Here is an 18,357-nt window from a genome sequence, read left to right on the forward strand (position 1 = left end):
ACAAACAATTCACAGAATCTCAATCATCATGGTATACATGGAATGATGGAAAGACTAGTTGACAAATGTAGAATAAAAATAAAAATAAAAAAATTACAAGGAATTACTCTAATGAAAGCATTCTCCAGGCACTGGGCCAGCAAGTCATATACTATGTCAGTAATTAATTCAAAGAATCTCCAAACCTTCCAGCGAAATAACACCATTCAATTTTACTGCACAGAATTTTGTAATTACAAGCTTAAAATCTGTTGATGTTACAAATGAAACTCTTAACAAATAAAAGAAAAGTCTCCAAAGGACATTTTCCATGTGGCAACTCAATTCAAAAGGGTCACACATGTTGGAAGCCATGATTAGTTTCTAAGGGAGAATCAGACTGACAGATCACTAGATCTTGAGCTGAAAGCATATACATGAAAATCCCACCTGCAACTGAAACATTCAAAGACTCAAACTCCCCGGCCATCGGAATGCTCACAAGCTCACATACCTGTCGAGATTTCTCTGACAGGCCACTCCCTTCACTACCCAATACCAAGCACAATGGAAAATCTACTAAAGAATCTGCTAGCCCTTGAGAAAGCTGAGATACTGTCTTTGATTCTCCTGTACTCTCTGGATGGCCAGCTAGTGCCTTCATTTGAAATTCATTTATAAGGGCCTCAAGATGAATCCAACTGCCAGAAACTATAGGGAGCTGAAAGGAGGCACCCCGGCTAGCTCGAAGAGCTTTCTCATTGAATGGATCACAACAGCCAGGAAGAAGAAAAGCACCACCCTGTTGGACAACGGCCCCAATATTAGGCATCCTTTTGAAATATAGATGAAGGACAAATAGTTTGAGTTGGGCACGAAAATGCAAGAAAACAGTTCCATTAAAAAGTGAAGTTATAGAAAGGGAGTTCTAAGGATTGTAATGCTCATCGTTAATCCTGCCTTTCAGTAAAAGGACAGGTGGGATATCTTATTGAAGAATGAGAAAAGATTGTTGAATTGCAATAAGTGTAGCCCTTAAACTGCTAGTGCTTGTGACCATTATCACTGAGAAGTTTCAAGTTAATAAACCAATCAGGTTAAATGCATTCTATAGACAGCTAAAGGAAACTTGGGGCACTAACGTTTGTCCATTGGAATGGCAAAAATCATTAGTTGTTTGAATTTAATGAATTCCTCTATAACCTTTATTTTATTTCTTTCTTTTTTCTTTTTCATTATTATGATTTTTTTTTTCTTTTTTTGCTATTATGTTTTAAGACATTTTTGCAAAAAAGATTTTAAAATCAAATTATAATGAAAAACCCGCGCTATAGGCCAGTAATACATAAAATAAGAAGGTTGTGAAAAAAATAAGTATAAAAAGAAGCCAGATAATTTGAGATTGCAAGTTGTTCCTTACCCATCTAAAGGCCAAAGCTGATCTCAGTAACGTACCAAGGTTTCCCGGGTCCTGCAGTGAATAACAGTACTGAATTAGTGAAACAAATGTCCAGAAGGTTCCTGACTTCAATTGCCTGCAAATATAACCTGAAAACCGAACAGCATCTCAGGAATCATCAATTAAGATGTCATGTTTATTGAACAAAGCAGCACTAAGAAACCTTTATGGCATTCTATGCATTTAACAAATCAAATGGAGGAGAGGAAAGAGACTTCAATTAATATATTTTGTTGCAACAATTTTCATCAACCAAACATATTTCACGTTTTCTGTCTTGCATATTATGTGTGTATTTGTGTAGGTGTCTTTTGACTCAGATGACAAACGAAATATGAGGTGACTGAGTTGCAGGCCCAAAGCATCACAAATTGGTGGCTTCATATGAATTTACCTAAAAGAAACTTGTGATAGAATTCCCCTTCCATGTCTTTTTTCTTATACTTTCTAAGAAGACTAGAGCAGCATTCGCAATCGCCCACTTTTTAGCAGTCTTTGAAACCAAACAGACAAGGGGTACATGATCTTTTTACACAAAAAATGCAAGGCTACAAACAAGAGAAGATAAATCGACCAAGAGGATCCCAACTACAAGATCCACTCAGGATAAGTGGTGAGAATCACCTGGATCTCATCGAGGACTAGAATTCGATGTGGGGATGGGAACCATCTTTGACAATCTGCCTTTTCTTGATCACCATCTAGATTGAAGAAACTTGTAGGAATTCTCATCAGGGCAATTGCTTCAATAGATTTAATTGATTGCACGCCAGAAAGTTTTTTCATCACCACAGAGCTCACACGCACAATATGAACAGAGAGATCATCTATCCCTTCAGGAACCTCAGCTTTATCAAGTAGAAGTAAGCAATCCATTCCCAAATCTTTCCCGTGCAACGACTCTTGAAACCTGTATATTTCCCTACAATAAATTTTTATACCAAAGCTTTATCAAACATAAAGATACATACTTTTCACATGTAGTTCTCTCTTCCATTCTCTTAAATATTCTTGACTACCAGATTTTTCGTTACAAAACCAACAGAACAAAAAACACAACATTTAAAGTTTCAATTGAGAAAGGGAAAGCGGGGGAATTCAATGTAATCACTGGCATAAAATTCGTGGATTTTCTGACCATTCTTGGAAGCCAAAACAACAGAAACCTAAAATTGAAAATTAATTTTCTTTCACTTTCCTACATATTCTCAGCAACCAAAACAGAGTAAGAAAAACAAAATAGCAGATACCCTTTTAAATTTTTGGTTGCTTGATTGATAACAACGTAGAACCCAGATAAATTGAAATCAAAGAGAGAAGGATTAGCATGACACCTTATAGGAGTAGCACCCACAACGAGAACAGAACCATGGGAGTGGCGATAAGAAGAGCTGTGGCGCAGCTTGAGACAGTGCTTCACAAATGGGTTTGAAGTACTGGTAATGGACTTCACATGAGAAGGTAGAGGGAGTTGCACATCCGTGGAATCATCGCCTGGCCTCTTTTCGAAATGGGTTTGTGTTTGAGAGATTGAAAACGTAGACGGTGAGGTTGAAACTCTGAGTTTTAGAGGATAAGAGATTGGCACCCACGACGTGTACGCGCATTGCATTCTTGCCACTCTAGGAGTCTATAGCAGGCTATAGAGTTTTTCTATTAGGAATACAGAAACTCCATTAATATTCAACAAAGAAAGATTAAATATACCGAGTAAAATTTTTATTTTTTTTTTTATTTTATTTTTTTTAAGTCCGAAAGCTGGATTAGAGCACGGGATTTCCATAAGCCCGCAACCCATATTAGCAAACCAGAAAATGGACATTAGGAGTTGCAGAAAATTTTGTTTTCTTGTGATTTAATGGTCTTTGCTTGTGCTTAATAATAGCTTTCCAAAAGCCCCAGTTACAATAATTTCTATGAATTTCCGGGTACAACATGGTGTAATGGGCAGTGATCTTTTTGTTGAATGCGTATTGTTCATTTTTAATTTAATTACTGTTTGTTAGAGACCCTGTTGAACGTGCTTGACGAAGCATGCAGCAAAGAGCAAATCACTAGCGTCTTGCGCTAAAGCTCATTGCTCCAAGACACCAAGCCATAGTCATTAGTCATCCAGTTTTCTTTATGATTTCCTTCATCTCTTACTACTTTTTCCCTGGGCAGCTCAAAGAGAGGGAAAAAAAATGTGTACTGCGAAAAAGAAAATAAACTTATTTGCATTATGAGATTATTGTCTACAAGGATCCTAAAATGTTACACAAATTGTATTGCCTAATATCCTTCCTATATCCTCTGAGATGTCGGCAAAGTCAACGATGCTCCTTGGCTTGGAAACTCATCCATTGAAATTATGGGGTTCTGAGAGTACATCCTCTGAGATGCTGGAGGCATGTATAACCTCTCAGATGTCGAAGGCATACCGGAATTCCTCTGAACTATTGGAGGCATGTACATTCTTTCAGAAGTTGGAGGAATAGCATCAGCTCGTTGGGAAGCCGGAGCCATGTTATCATTCCTTTGAGATGTTGCAGGCATGTATATCCTCTCCGAAGTAGGATGTAAAGCAATATCGGTCCTCTGAGATGTCGAACCGATATGGTCATTCAGGTGAGAAGTGGCAGGCATGTATAACCTCTCAGAAGTTGCAAACATAGTGGTGTTATTCCTTTGAAATGTTTGACCCATACTGTCATTCAAGTGAGATGCAGCCAGCATGTATACCCGGTCGGAAGTTGGATGCACGGTAGTGTCAATCCTAAGAGGTGTTGGAGCCATACTGTCCTTCCTATGAGATATTGGACCCATACTGTCTAGTGCATGAGATGTAGGAATATATACCCTTTCAGAAGCCAAGGCCATTGCGGCATCAACTCTTTGAGATGCAGGGGATGTGATGCCGTTCCTCTGAGATGTAGGCGCATGAATCCTCTCAGAAGTTGGCAGAATAGTTTCGGTCCTTTGAGACAGTGTGTGTTGAGTTTCATTCCACTGAGCCTGAGGCATATACATCCTCTCAGATGACTGGGGTGTCGATATGGATATCCCTTGGTTTGGAACATCCCTCTCGGTTGCAGGAGGCATGGCTACTGACATATCACGGTTTTGTAATTCCCTCTCAGATATTGGAGGCAAGACCGTGGACACTTCCTGGCTTTGTAAATCCCTATCAGTTGTTGGAGACGCAGATGACACCCCTGTGTTTGGTAAATCTGCCTCAGATGTTGTAGGGATGGCCAGCGACACTTCATTAGTTGGTGAATCACTCTCAGATGCCGACGGCATGGTTGGTGACATTCTTTGGCTATGTGAATCTCTCTCAGAAGTTGCAGGCAATGCTGAAGACACTCCTCGGCTTGCTGTATCTGTCTCAGATGATGGAGGCGCAGCTCGCGACACTACTAGGCTTGGTAAATCCTTCCACTGTTGTGCCACTGTTTTAATCTGGGTGTAAAATTGCACACCCGCCTTCCCTGCAATTCAGAATCAACAGAAAGTGAGGAGATGAAGAATGCATGTAACTGCATTGAAAAATCATTGAACCACCCTATTTCTTAGGTGTTGAGACAGAGAACAAGGCACGTTATACCGCAAAAATTGAGATCCCCAGCAAAAGATGGCTTTGATCCATTGGATGAGGAAAATGGCAATGGAACTGGAACAGGAACATTGACCCCAACCTAAGTCATATTTGAATTCTTGTCAGAAAATGACTTGCAAGTCAGAATTATAGATAAATGGTCTCAAAGAAGAGTAAGCAACCATATAGCACTATATTTGGATGCTCACAGGCTCTCCCACTATCTCGCTGTGGTTCCCACCAAACAAGATTTAAGCATAAAATTCAAAGCAACATTTACTATTAAAATGACATCTTCCACTCTGAATTACACATTCAATTAATTCCTTTTTGCTTCAAATTTTGTACATCTAGCCCATAGATGGACCCTGCATTTATTAGTAAGGGTTGGCTTAAATTGAGCAACACAGTCTTGGAGATCCAACGGCTAGGACAAAGGGCACCACTTTTTATAGAAGCGGTTGGTACCTATAAGCCATATAAATGGTCGGCTTACCAGCGCAGCCTCAACTTCATTCTGGAACTTCCTCGCAGCAATGCCAGATGTTGTGAATATGGATGCTCCATTTCCATGCCTGTAAAATCAGGAAGATAAGAATATGTAATAGTGTAAGTATCTCCAACAGTTTTTGAATTGTTAAAAGGGGTACTTAAGATAGCATTTCAACACAATAAAGAAAATATCTCTGCATAAACTTTGCCCTGTTCCTACATATGCAACTCAACTCTGTACTGTTCGTATATGCTTAGATAATTAGTATAGCTCCTACATTTCTAAACACAACCATATTTCAAGAGACAATTCATCCCAGCGTTTTAATGAAAAAGAACTATTCCTTCCCGCAGCTTGCAACACTCACTATATATAAAATAAAAAGTTTCCATGGTGTACCTCATACATAATTCAGGCAAGAAAAAGGGCAAGGAAAGAAATATATATGAAATGCAATGCTCCCACTGTCGGTTTAAAATTAAAATGCATATATTACAAACAAGATGCAGCACCTGTTTCTGTTCACAATGGTTACGGCCTCTTCTAGGCTATCAGCCTGTTAGTCATCAAAACAAGAAATATTTTGTTAACCAATTTCCAGCATATATTACAAACAAAAAAGAGAGAAACCTAAGTAAGCAATACCTGCATACAGAGGAGAACTGGTCCAAAAATTTCTTCCTGCTCAACACAAGATACAGTGCTGTCAAGAATATGCCAATGTCATTGGTTCAACTCGTCTTCCACTGAGAATCATAATTATCCAAATCCATTCATTCGGAAAACATAAGAAGAACTGCAAGCAAGAAAAGAAATACCTTGTAGCACTCCATGTTGGTTGTAACATCACATAAGATGGTAGGACCAACAAAATTCCCACTCTCATATCCTGGAACCTATAAAGTTCAGTTCAGGAAATTCAGAAGTATGTTTCTGAGAGGCAAGCTCCCACAACCAAAAAAAAAACTCCTCAGCAAGTGAAGTACGGCTCCAACTAAATTATGTGTCAAAGGGAACAGTAAACAGAAAGAACTTGCCCACCAAGAGAAAAACTGAAAACATATCATGAAGTAAAGCATTCGTGTCTAGAGCTACATTAATATGAAGACAGCCGAAGTAGCACTTAAGTGAAAACAATCAGCAGAAGCAATAGTACGAGGAAAATAGGATCTTTAATCTGATGTCAACTTCTGTCTTTATTTAACACATAAGGAAGCATTTAGATGTAACACAGAATGGAAGTCCTTAAATTTCATCTTAAATAGCTTCTGATGTAGTCCATTATATATTTCCCCTAAAATCCAATAGAGTCTGAAGATCTTTTAAGATTCATGTCCTTCAGAAAAAGCTAGCACGGCGCCTGGAAAGAGAAAGATTTCACAGTTATGTCCACTATTTACGATCTTGGAAACATTTTGATAGAAGGAAGGAAAATAGAGGAGAACGTAATAAAGAAGGGCTATTTTCTTACTAAGAGCAGTCTTCAATCCATTCCAAAGACACCACATAAGGCAGGACAAAATCATCAAGCTAACCTACCAGCAATCACTTTCAGCAAGCAAAGAGATTTACCACCCGACTAGGCATAACCCAAGTCATCACTGCTGAAGATAGTATTCCAAAGAGCACGGGGAATCTCACAACGGAGCAAAAGATGATCAACTGAATCTCCATTCTTCTTGCACATGCAACACCACTCAACCACAATGACATCGTTTTTTAAGATTGTTCATGGTGAGGATCTTCCGTAATGCTGCCATCCAAGCAAAGAACGTCACTCGAAACCTTATTCCGCCAAATACCCCTCCAAGGGAAGTGAGTTTTATCATGGGGAATAAGAACATTATAGTATGATTTGACATTAAACAACCCTCTCATAGAGGGTACCCAAGAAAGCTTATCTTCACCACCTCCTCTCACTCTAAAGAAATACAACAAGGAGAAGAAAGAGATAAATAGATCCACCTCTCAATTGTGACCTGCTCCGAGAAAGTTAATATTCCACTAATGAGAGATACTAGGGAGCTCCAAATGGTTCACCACTATAACTTCCTTCAAATGGGCTATTCTATATAAGTCCAAAAAAGCTATCTTGAGAGCTTGATCCCCGCACCATACATCATCCCAAAACTTAACTTTAGAGCCATCACTCACCACAAATCTAGTATGGCTAGAAAACTACCCCAAACCCTCATGATATGTTTCTAAAGCCCCACCCCATACAACCCATGGACCTCATTGGAACACCACCCTCCCAAAGCACTGCCGTATTTAGTCCACAACCAACCTCCAAAAGGCCTCTCTCTCATGATCATAGTGCCAAAGCCACTTCCCTAAAATAGCTCGGTTGACCGCAAGCAAATTTTGAGCCCCCAACCCTCTTGAGATCGGATTACACACCTTTGTCCGGTTAACTAGGTGATACTTGAACTCTGCCACCCTACAAAAAATCTCACCACAACTCCTCTAAGCAATTGGCAACACTAACTGAGAGGGGAAAAAAAGACATGAGGTAGGTTGGCAAATTACATAAAGTTCTTTTAATCATAGTAACTTCCCCACCCTTTGACAAGTACCATCATTTTTCAACCAGACAAACAACTCTATCTTCTCAATGATGTCATCCCAAATAGACTTGTCCTTAAATGAACCGCTCAAGGGAAGACAGAGGTATTTCATCGGCAAAGAGGATACCGAGCAACCCAAAATACTAGCTAGGTCTTCTGCATTAATGACATTGCCAACTGGGACCAACTTTGATTTAGCCAGATTAATCCTCAAACCCAAAACCGCTTCAAAGCATAAAAACAAACAATGCAAGTTGCGAAGATGATCTAAATTTGCCCTGCTAAATATCAAGGTGCCTAAATAGACTGATCATAATTACAACTCCTCATTTTTTTTTTGATAAGTAATAAACTGTATTATTGAAAAGCATAAAGGCGCCCCGAAGTACACTGAGAGTATACAACAGGATCATCTAACTAGAAAGAGAAAAGCGAGCAAGAAAATCACTCCTCATAATCTCCTATATTCCAAATTGACCCTAATACACACCCAACGTGGAACTTAGCATATACTTGCACACTACCCTTAGAGCCTTATGGGATTGCGTTTGAGAAATATAGTTTTTAAGTCAAAAAGCGTTTTTTGGCAAAAGCTTCATTTTTAAATTTTTGCCAAAAGTATTTTTTGACCATTTTTAGGATTTTGGGACCTTTAAAAGCGCTTTTAATTTTTTTACCAAACAAGTACTTTTTTCTTTGAACGTACTTTTTGAGTGTTAAAACTTAAAAGCACTTTTAGGCCCCTTAAACGCAATCCCAAACAGGCCCTTACTCAAACCCTTGATGGCTTTGTCAAGAGAATCACATAGAACTGTAATGCCCCCAATTCACATGGTGTTATCAAGTTCGCTTTAATACCATTTGTCACGATTCAAGAATGTGCTATACACATCTACAACATAGCCCTTATAAGGAGTAATCACAATTGAAGCTTCTCACACCGATTTATATAACCCATATCGACCTTATACATATCTGATGTAAGATAACACAGCCACTTAACGTTCTTCACAGTCGAAACCCACAAAATCATACAAGTCATTTGCCGTGATGGGATACCACAAAAACATTTTAATACTCACCTTAACCACTGTCTTAACTAAAAACATGCTGATAATTATGATAATGTCAAGCAGCCCAAAAGAAGATCCAATCAAAAGTCAAAACATCAGTGAAAGTTCATTAAAAAAGAAAGTAATGCAATCAAAATGGTTCCTTGCCAAGTGAAAATCTTCAAATGACTACATGCAGATGCATATACTAAATCGTGAGGATAGTAGTGACTTATAATTTGGATGACTAGCAAAACCAACATTCTTAGTCCAGCACTTAATCAAAATCACAATCACCAATCTCTCTATATTGGAACAAAACTCCATTATGTGCAAGGGCTAGAGTGAACAACTGCTAAACCTGCAGCATTTCCTTCTTTAATAACTTTCAGGCTAAGAAAGTTGAACTGACAAAAACCATGACTGTAAGGACAACCAAATCTAACAGGATATGTTCTAGAGTCTTGGCAGTAGACTGAAACTGAAATATGTAGAAACATTGTCTCCAAGATGCTACATTTCTTTCAAAATCCAATAGAGCAGATTAATGAAAGATGGTTCATGCAAGCAGAGTAAAGCTAAAAATGTAGAAGGGGGAGGAGGTGTCAAATAGGATATGGTAAAGCAAAAGCTAACTTTTCTTGGAACAGAGTTTTTTTTTTTAAAAAAAAAAAAAAAAAAAAAAAAAAGAATGCATACCACCAAATGTCTCCCATCAAGCAGCATTCTAGCACCATTTTCAACACCATTCTGTACTAATCTGCATATCCGATCCTTTGCCTGTAAATTTGACAAAAGCGCATCAAGAATTAAAAAGCAACACAACTTCAAGGAAGAATATCTACATTCAGTATGCCCTAGCAACCAGCTAGGGAACCAAGAGGGTTATGTTTTCATTAAAATAAAACTCACAACATAATGAATCCTTTCATATTGCAGATGAATTAGAAAAATTTCGGGGCTATGTTTGCACCTCTTTAGTAATAACTGGACCAAGGTCTGCATCAGGGTCTGTTCCTGCATTTACTTTAAGTTCTTTGGCACGCTCAACAAGTTCTTCTTCCCTGGAAAGATCAATAGCCATCATTCTTAGAAGACAGGGATAGCCAAACACTATGAAGCAGGATGGAGATTTGGAAGAGATTCATGGAAACTCTTACAATTTCATAAATGAAGAAATTGATTCATTTAGAGCTATGAGTAGTTGACTATCTAGGTCTGAAAATTCATTGCTGGTTCTTTAGCAAAGCAAGCACCCAAAAGGAGCTTAAAATTTGGAAATGCCCAAAACTACAATAGAAAGGTTGAGGAATTTGAATCATAATACCACGGCACTGAACCTCCAATGAAAATAGCTGTGTTGAGAGCCATGCCCCTCTGTCCTGCAGCACCAAAGCCCGCAGCTACAAGAGCATTCAAAGTAGCATCCATGCTAGCGTCAGGCATAATGATTGCATGATTTTTGCCTCCAATATTGGACTAAGAAAGTTAACACAATAATCAGTTAGGTAGCCAAATTGTATATTTAGTTTTCAACTGGGTCTAACCACAACAGAAACGCCCTCTAAGAGAGAGAGACAGAGAGAGAAGTTGGGGGGTGGAGAAGAGCATTCACCTGAACACGTTTCCCTCTAGCAGCTGCCCTAGCATATATGTGCATTCCAGACTGAAGAACAGGTGAACAAGTGAATTAAAAAAATAATAATAATAACTGTAAAAACATGAAAGTCGACCAATGCCTCTCTTATTGTATGTACTTAACATTTGAGTCCAATTAAACATACAACAATTAAAACTAAGAAGTGGAGAAAAACTTGAAAAATACTCCCATCTAGCATATCTCGGTAGAATAATTTCAGGGGGCAGGAATTTGGCATAGAGCATACAGAATTACAAGTCTGGGTCCTAATAACTCAATTTTATGAGCTCTTTATTTGTTTAATGATCTAAACTTCTTGTTCACTATAAAAGAAATCAGAGAGACAAATATCACTCTTCAGCTTAAAAGGAAAATTACATTGAACTAACAGTAAACATAAAGTTTCACCAAACAAAATGCAATAGAACCCCCAAAATTCAAAATATTCACATGGTTGAGTATGTAGAATATGTCTGCACTTTAAATATTTTCAGGCATTGCATATGCAAGTATGTGTATTTGTATGAATGAAGCACCAAAATCTGATGACCAACTTACTGTATTTGAACCGAAGAACGATACTGCCTTTATATCATCATCATCGCATATATGATTTACAATATCCTGCTCAAATTGATTTCCAAAACAATTATGTGTCAGAGATAAATTAATGACCAAACTGGAACTCCAAATTGTAATTAGGTAACACAGACATCGAAAAGGAAAAGGGTAGAAAGGAGAAGGTAAGGAATATAACAATGTTTTTAAAAGTGGGATGCCAACAGAGAACCTTCAGGATCAATTCCCCTATCCCAACTCCTTAGTAAACGACCAACCCCTTCCCAAAAATGGCACAATCCTTAACCAGGAGGTCAGAGTAGAAAAAATGCAGGGGATGCTGGTCAACATTGGTTGTGTAAGTATGCTATTTTAAATTATCATATAATAATTCCATATTCACGTCATTATATCTATATCTATGCTTTAGACACAGAAAATACAATCAAGTGGTAAGAGAAGGGAGGTTTTACACATCAAGCACAGGGGAAAGGATAAACCACTTGGTAAATGGGCCGAAGTTTCTTCTTTGAGAGCCTAAGCCATGTTTCCCAAAGTGGAACAGAGGACAAACAATTAAATAGTTACATGCAAACAATATGACATGTTTATATGCATAGTCTACAGTTTCAATAAATTTATAACAATTTACTTTCAGACCCTGTTGCTTTGAACAAGAAGAAAAGATGGGGAGGAAGCCCCACGGCCCACATCAAACATGTACTTGAAGGAAAGCATTATATAAGGTCTGTCTCTCATTGTAAGTGTGATGTGTAAACTGGCCCCCATAGCCTATCCTAAAAAAATCGTTCACATAATGCATCTCATTACTAAAGCCAATATTTGAAGGTAGACATACATTGCAAATTTATGTTGTCAGCATGCATCCACAAGGGCTGCCCCTTCAGAATTACCATGACTAACACCACCCCAGCCACTCCAAACAGATGTGAGGTGGGTACGATAACACATTTGACTTTGACATCCCTAATTTAGAGACAAGGGCATTGATATATCTAGGGGGCAGAGGATGAAGTCGTGGGTTCAATATTCTCGGGTCTATGAGTTGTATTTTCCTGTAAACAAATTATTAAATAGAATAGTTCTAAAGAAGAAAAGCTTACGTGAGTGCCATGAACAATATTCAAGACACCATCAGGCAAACCAGCCTCGATTGCTAATGCTGCAAGTATCATTGCAGCCCCTGAAACAAATGATATTAGCCACATTAACAACAAGAATCTAGAACAGTCCATCAGTAACAAGATAACACAGAACAAAAAATGGAATTTTATTTAACAATGATGCAGGACCAATTAACTATACAATACATAATTTCAAAGCTAATCAAGTTTCAATTTCTGCTATTTCTCCACACTATACTTGGTGAGAAGTTCTGACTTATCCCAACTCCACTGCACTGCTATTCCAGTTAACAAAGGCCTACAAGCAATTTCATTGTCTACAGAAATGTGTAGACATGCAGGCATACTTACAAATAAAACTGTAAATAGCTCAATCACATATAGAAAACAGGATATCAGAAACATTAAAGCAGCTCAGCCAACCCTACAGCCTTCCTACATGACTTGGCACATATTGGCCTGAGAACAAAACTTACATTTAACCACCTACTAATGTAAAATCCAAACCACATAAGTGCTCTCATAGCCTATAGCAACTATCAACCCTACTAGAAACAAGTTACCAGGTTCATGTGAAAATTAATGAACTTTTTCAAATAAAGGTAATCATCTCCTAAAACCTTTAATGATTACAAGATAATCCAACCAAGAATATAGACAAAAGCAATACTAAATGGGTTAGCAATCACCTGGGTTTTTTTCACATGGCTTAAGAACAAAGGTATTGCCACATGTAACAGCAATCGGGAACATCTGCAAAATCTTTCCTTACTTTAGAAGATGAGTTTTCTCTCTCATTTCTTTTTTCAGAATATGCAAACAAGAGCATCCCTAGAATAAAACGAGGCATAGAGTGCATGCACAAAAGTTTGATATGATGAAGAAACAAGCATATCACTGTTGTTTAAAAAAATGCATGCCAAATAAGTCCAAGACAAGTGGAAAATACAAATAAACAGATAAAAGAACCTGGGAAGAATTGCAGACATACCCACAAGGGAATCATTGCAGGGAAGTTAAAGGGGCATATCCCAGCACAAACACCAAGTGGTTCTCTGATGCAGTATGTATCAATTCCATTAGATGCATTAGGGACAAACTCCCCCATTTGCAAAGCTGCCATTCCACAAGCATGTTCAACCACCTCTACAAGGAAAACAGAATGGAAATGAGGCAACGAGCTCAATCATGACATTATGGAATAAGAACTTGAATAATGATGAAAGAAAAGAGAAGACTCTTATGCAAAGACTAACCTAAACCACGGAGCACATCACCTTGCGCACCCTTCAACGTCTTACCCTGTTCTATTGTAATATTCATGGCAAGTTTATCCTGAAGATATGACATGGTGTGTTGCCCAAATTAAAATTCACCATTCAAAAAGCGTAAATATAAGAACAAAATTGGAAAACTTACAATATCTCTGTGGATGAGCTCCTGGAGCTTGAACATTATACGTTGCCGAGTGGTGATAGGTGTGTTTTTCCATGAAGGAAAAGCTTGCTTTGCTGCAGCAACTGCAGCTTTTAACTCTTCAAAGGTAGTTAAAGGAACTTGAGAAACAACCTCTTGTGTTGCCTAAAAAGATAAGGTATTAAAATACCATTCATAGAAACAACTCTATCAAGAAGAAAATAAAAGTTTGACCATGGGAATTTTTTGAGCTTACGGGATTTAAAACATCAATCAGTGAACACCCTTGCGAATCCACGAATTTTCCTCCAATAAAATTAGGAACCTTCAGCTACATTTAAATTTAAGATAGGTTGAAATCTAAGATACATTCAATAGAAAAAAGAGAACGAGAAACAACATAACTAGAATTCAGATACAAGTGGAAACTCATCTGTATCACTATTTTCCTTTAACCTCAAAACTTACCGGCTGGTTGTTGTTTTGCTTTGACCCCCCAGTTGGAGTAGAATTTGTGTCCACAATAGTAGACCTGTTAGGCCTCCAGGACTTGAAACTTTTCTCTGTAAAACAACATAATTTTTTTATCAATAAAATTTTATACTACTACTTACAAGATTATCAGGGTGGGAGCAAAAGAAAAAACAATGGTCAATTTGTCACTTTTTGTCTAATCAAACATTTTACTGGAACCATTCAAAATGCCCATTTCAAGCCTACTAGTCATTTGACTCATTTATAAGGCACATGTTTGCTAAGCAGTCATAGAGCAACTCTCAGCTTTGCTTAGTTATCCATATCGGTTACTCAAATTCTTTCCGACCAAAAATCAGCAACAGCCCGATATCTATAACCAATACCGATGAAGCTCCAATCCCACATTTGGCTTATAGAACCAGAATGGAGGAAATAAATGAACCCTCAGACCCACCATAAACAAGTCTACTTGTATAATAATGTGGGCATTCAAAAAAAGATAAACATACAGCCCATCATGAATAATTTTTCTTGCTTCATTGGCAAAATATTACTCTAAAATTATTTATATTTAACTGCCAAGCACTGCACATGAATCCCCAACACCGATCATCAACAAAGACCCAAATAGTGAAGGGGTCAGATTTGAGCACCACTTTCCCATCATGAGGCCCTGATGTAGGGCCCACTATTCTATATAACACAGTGCCTACTAATCTACAAATCAGAGTCACCACATGACCTATTTGATATTAAAAGCTTGAGAAAAAGTCTGACCAGATATATTTCCTTGACGGATCTTAGCTTTGAGATTGTACAAATGTCTTGGTGTTGACTGCAGCTCCGGATTACTTTGCTTGAGAGCCTTAAGCACTTGACGAGGTTTTATACCAGCATCTGTCATAAGTTTGATTTGCCTAACTTCTTCCTCAGTGAAACGACGACTATAAGGATGTTCTGACATGTCTTTTAACGGTTCATGGTTGTGTTCCCCATTTTTAATGGTCAGCACCCAGACATCATCTTCCTTTTTACCTATGGCTTCAAAAGGACAGTTTATAAGGCGTGAACTAGCTTTCCTTTTGCGTTTACTTTCATCAATCTTACGTCTATTACGATAAACACCTCCTCTGTCACAACCAAGGATGACTCTTCTGTCTTTCCTAGACTTCTTGATAGTAACTACGTATCCTTGATTAGCTCCAAAGTCGCGGACATGTTTAATAAGGTCTTCACGATCTTCAAAAGTTCCAGCTGCTGGCGAAAGCATCTTTCTCTGCCCTGTAACTTCTATTTGACTTTGAGTTTCCATGACTGATGGCAGAAAGAAGGAAAAACCAATATGGAAAAACATAGAAGTTATTAGAAGAAGAATAGAAACAAAAACCGTTTTTTTCTCTTTTGATAAGTAGCCATCTATCAAAAGCACAAAACCGGATGCAACACAAGTACATGGGACATATCCAACCCCTTTACTAGAAAAGGAAAAATAAAGGAAAAGGAAAGAAACTGACTCCAATTGATTAGACTTCACTAGAAATCTAAAGATAACAAATTATGGGCGTCAAGACCATTTATACATAAAACTAAAGACCCGAAATTTTCTTTATACATCAGGATCCTCCAAATAACCCATATAGATTTTTTTTTTTTTTTCTTCCTTCTTTTGCAATAAATAAGCAAACAATCCATACACATAAAGACATGGAACTTCATTTGTAAAATCAAAGTGAATCGTGTCTATAATGTAAAAGGTAAAAACAATGTAAGACAAGTTCCATTTTTTTTCATTCTTTTTTTTATTAGTAAGCCAATAATCCATTGACTCCCAAATAGCTATATAAAACTTTGCAACTCGAAAATTTGCATTTGCAAAATCAAAGCTAATCATGTATGTGATAAAAGGTGAAACAATTATCCAATTCTCAAATATTAGGTTGCAATCACTATTCAATTAGTATACTCGGCAACTTGATTCGTCAATTAATATATTTAAATGGTGATCAAGCCACGAATAGTAAACAAAGGACTAGGTTTCCACTTCTCAAAAAGGTTAACAAAAAATATATATCTCAAAGTTATGAACGTTGACTCGCATCATAATTTTAAGAAACCTCAACATTCCTTAAAATGGTATTCCCTCCATGTGCAAAAGTCTATATATCAATCAACCCCAAACAAGTACCACTTACCTGAAACTCACAGCTCAATATTTCTCATCCAAACTCAGCAACCAGCAACCAGCTGTCATGGCCAGTTTGATTTCATTTTTCTCTACATTTGAAGAAGTAAACTCTGCACCAACATGCAATTTCAATTGTTATGGTGGAAATATATTCTCTATGTAAAAAATCTCTTCTCAAATGGATAATCATTTAAAACATTAGTGGTGCAAGGCATATCTATAAAAGATAATTGTAAATTTGGAAGGAATTGTATGTTATTAAGGACAAGTTCCAATACTAACAAGAAGTGTTGCATAGAAAACTTCCCAATACCCGAATTCAGAGACACGGCTAAAAGTGGTGCCTTCATGAATTTGCTAATGTTAAGCATGTGATTTTTTAAGTAAAAAAGGTAAATTATTGTCAACCATTCAGTGGCATTAACTTACCAAAAAAGCTCAAAACCTAAGTGATAGTAAGAAAGGGAGGAGAGGTGTTGTATTGACAAGTTTCCAGAAGACAAGTTACTAATAGTAAGAAAGACCCTAAGTATCACGTAAAATACATACACGCAGACGCATGCACCCACAAATGGTGGAAAACACATGAAAAAGCAAGAGATACATGTTGGCACTGCCCATCAATGCAAAAGTAAGCATTAACTCTCCATCCAAAAGCTCTTCAACCAACTACGAAGTTGCTGCTCCTACCCGCTCTCTACCATAACTACGTGTTTCTAAACACGATTGGAAGAGCAAAAACAACTAAAATACCAAAATAATAAGAAACTGATACTTCTATCAACACTAATACCCCAGGTGCATTTAGGATGTGTATCACCGAACATCAATAGCACCAGATGTGAAACGAACAATCAGCCATTTTTAAATTATAAAGCATTCCTTTCACTTGACAAAAGCATGAGCATATCAATATGTTCTTGTGAGTCTCAACAGAAAGCAACTGCACCAACTGAAATTTCTCACACTTAACAACTAGAAGTGAAAGAAAAAAAAAAAAAGTTACACATACAAGTGACCACTTCAAACTACTTGATTTGCACTTGCCAATGTTTCTTAACCCATTTGGAATTTATAGTTTAACAATTTTGAACTTCCCATTAATGTCATCCACGCGTATAACCAAGCAAACGGAGCATATGAAGCCAAATTCCACTGTAAAATGAATCGCCAATAGGAATACACAAAGGCCCCTACTAAACCAGCGTGCATTTTAATCACGAAATCAACACACAGCAAGTTATGACCATTCTCGAATACAACGATATCAAATGAACAAAAAGAACACTAGAGGATTCATTCCATGACCAAAAAAAAAAATGCTTGAAAGTGGAAGCTTTTACCTGATGAGAAATCCCACAAGAAAGCTCCTTCAGAAGCTAAAAATTGCACCTTCAGAGCCTAAGTTCCACCCTGAGATAAAAACACCTAGAAAGTTCAAGCTAAGAGAAGCATCAAACACAATTAATCAGAATAAAATTTAAAAAAAAATTCAAAAAACAGACTTAAGGGAACGAAACATATCAACTATGCTTTGATATAGCATATTGGAACTTGCCAAAAATATAACACTATAAATTATTAGAAAATAGACACGATTTTCCACCAAACAAACAAAAAAAAAAGACATGCCTTTTTATTCATAAATGTTAGCCTGTTTGGATGCTGAGAAAAGTATAGAAACAGAAGAAAGTGCGGGGAAATTTTTTTTTTTTTTTTTTTTGGGTTGAGGATTTGGGTTTAGGGGTTGAAATGGATCGGGACGCCCACTTATTTTGATAAACAGGGACGCCCTCGCTTGTTTCTAAGA

General features: G+C 37.4%; 2 protein-coding genes across 3 annotated transcripts; both read right to left on the minus strand.

Annotated features, from left to right (window-relative positions):
* Window positions 1-97: 97 nt before the first annotated feature.
* LOC132171977 (tRNA/rRNA methyltransferase (SpoU) family protein) lies at window positions 98-3,086 on the minus strand. The gene is made up of 4 exons (XM_059583398.2): window positions 2,773-3,086; window positions 2,063-2,360; window positions 1,400-1,450; window positions 98-781 (listed from the first exon to the last, which is right to left on the minus strand). Exons 1-4 carry the CDS (start codon window positions 3,048-3,050, stop codon window positions 335-337), a joined length of 1,074 nt encoding a protein of 357 aa, XP_059439381.1. The 5' UTR covers window positions 3,051-3,086; the 3' UTR covers window positions 98-334.
* Window positions 3,087-3,624: 538 nt separating this feature from the next.
* On the minus strand, window positions 3,625-18,357 carry LOC132170248 (uncharacterized). Of its 2 annotated transcripts, none has more exons than XM_059581151.2 (22): window positions 18,180-18,357; window positions 17,891-17,960; window positions 16,555-16,657; window positions 15,140-15,676; window positions 14,354-14,448; window positions 14,142-14,216; window positions 13,889-14,050; window positions 13,726-13,804; window positions 13,461-13,615; window positions 13,159-13,222; window positions 12,449-12,528; window positions 11,325-11,390; window positions 10,743-10,793; window positions 10,458-10,606; window positions 10,101-10,191; window positions 9,827-9,907; window positions 6,327-6,404; window positions 6,154-6,189; window positions 6,021-6,064; window positions 5,512-5,590; window positions 5,025-5,115; window positions 3,625-4,908 (listed from the first exon to the last, which is right to left on the minus strand). In XM_059581151.2, exons 4-22 carry the CDS (start codon window positions 15,672-15,674, stop codon window positions 3,722-3,724), a joined length of 3,198 nt encoding a protein of 1,065 aa, XP_059437134.2. In that variant the 5' UTR covers window positions 15,675-15,676; window positions 16,555-16,657; window positions 17,891-17,960; window positions 18,180-18,357; the 3' UTR covers window positions 3,625-3,721. The 2 variants fall into 2 exon arrangements, with proteins under 2 accessions (XP_059437134.2, XP_059437133.2); XM_059581150.2 differs by having other exon boundaries at window positions 10,455-10,606; window positions 18,180-18,356.

Source organism: Corylus avellana, chromosome 1 (genome assembly GCF_965113065.1).
Source record: "Corylus avellana chromosome 1, dhCorAvel1.hap1.2, whole genome shotgun sequence".
In the NCBI taxonomy this organism is placed as follows: Eukaryota; Viridiplantae; Streptophyta; class Magnoliopsida; order Fagales; family Betulaceae; genus Corylus; species Corylus avellana.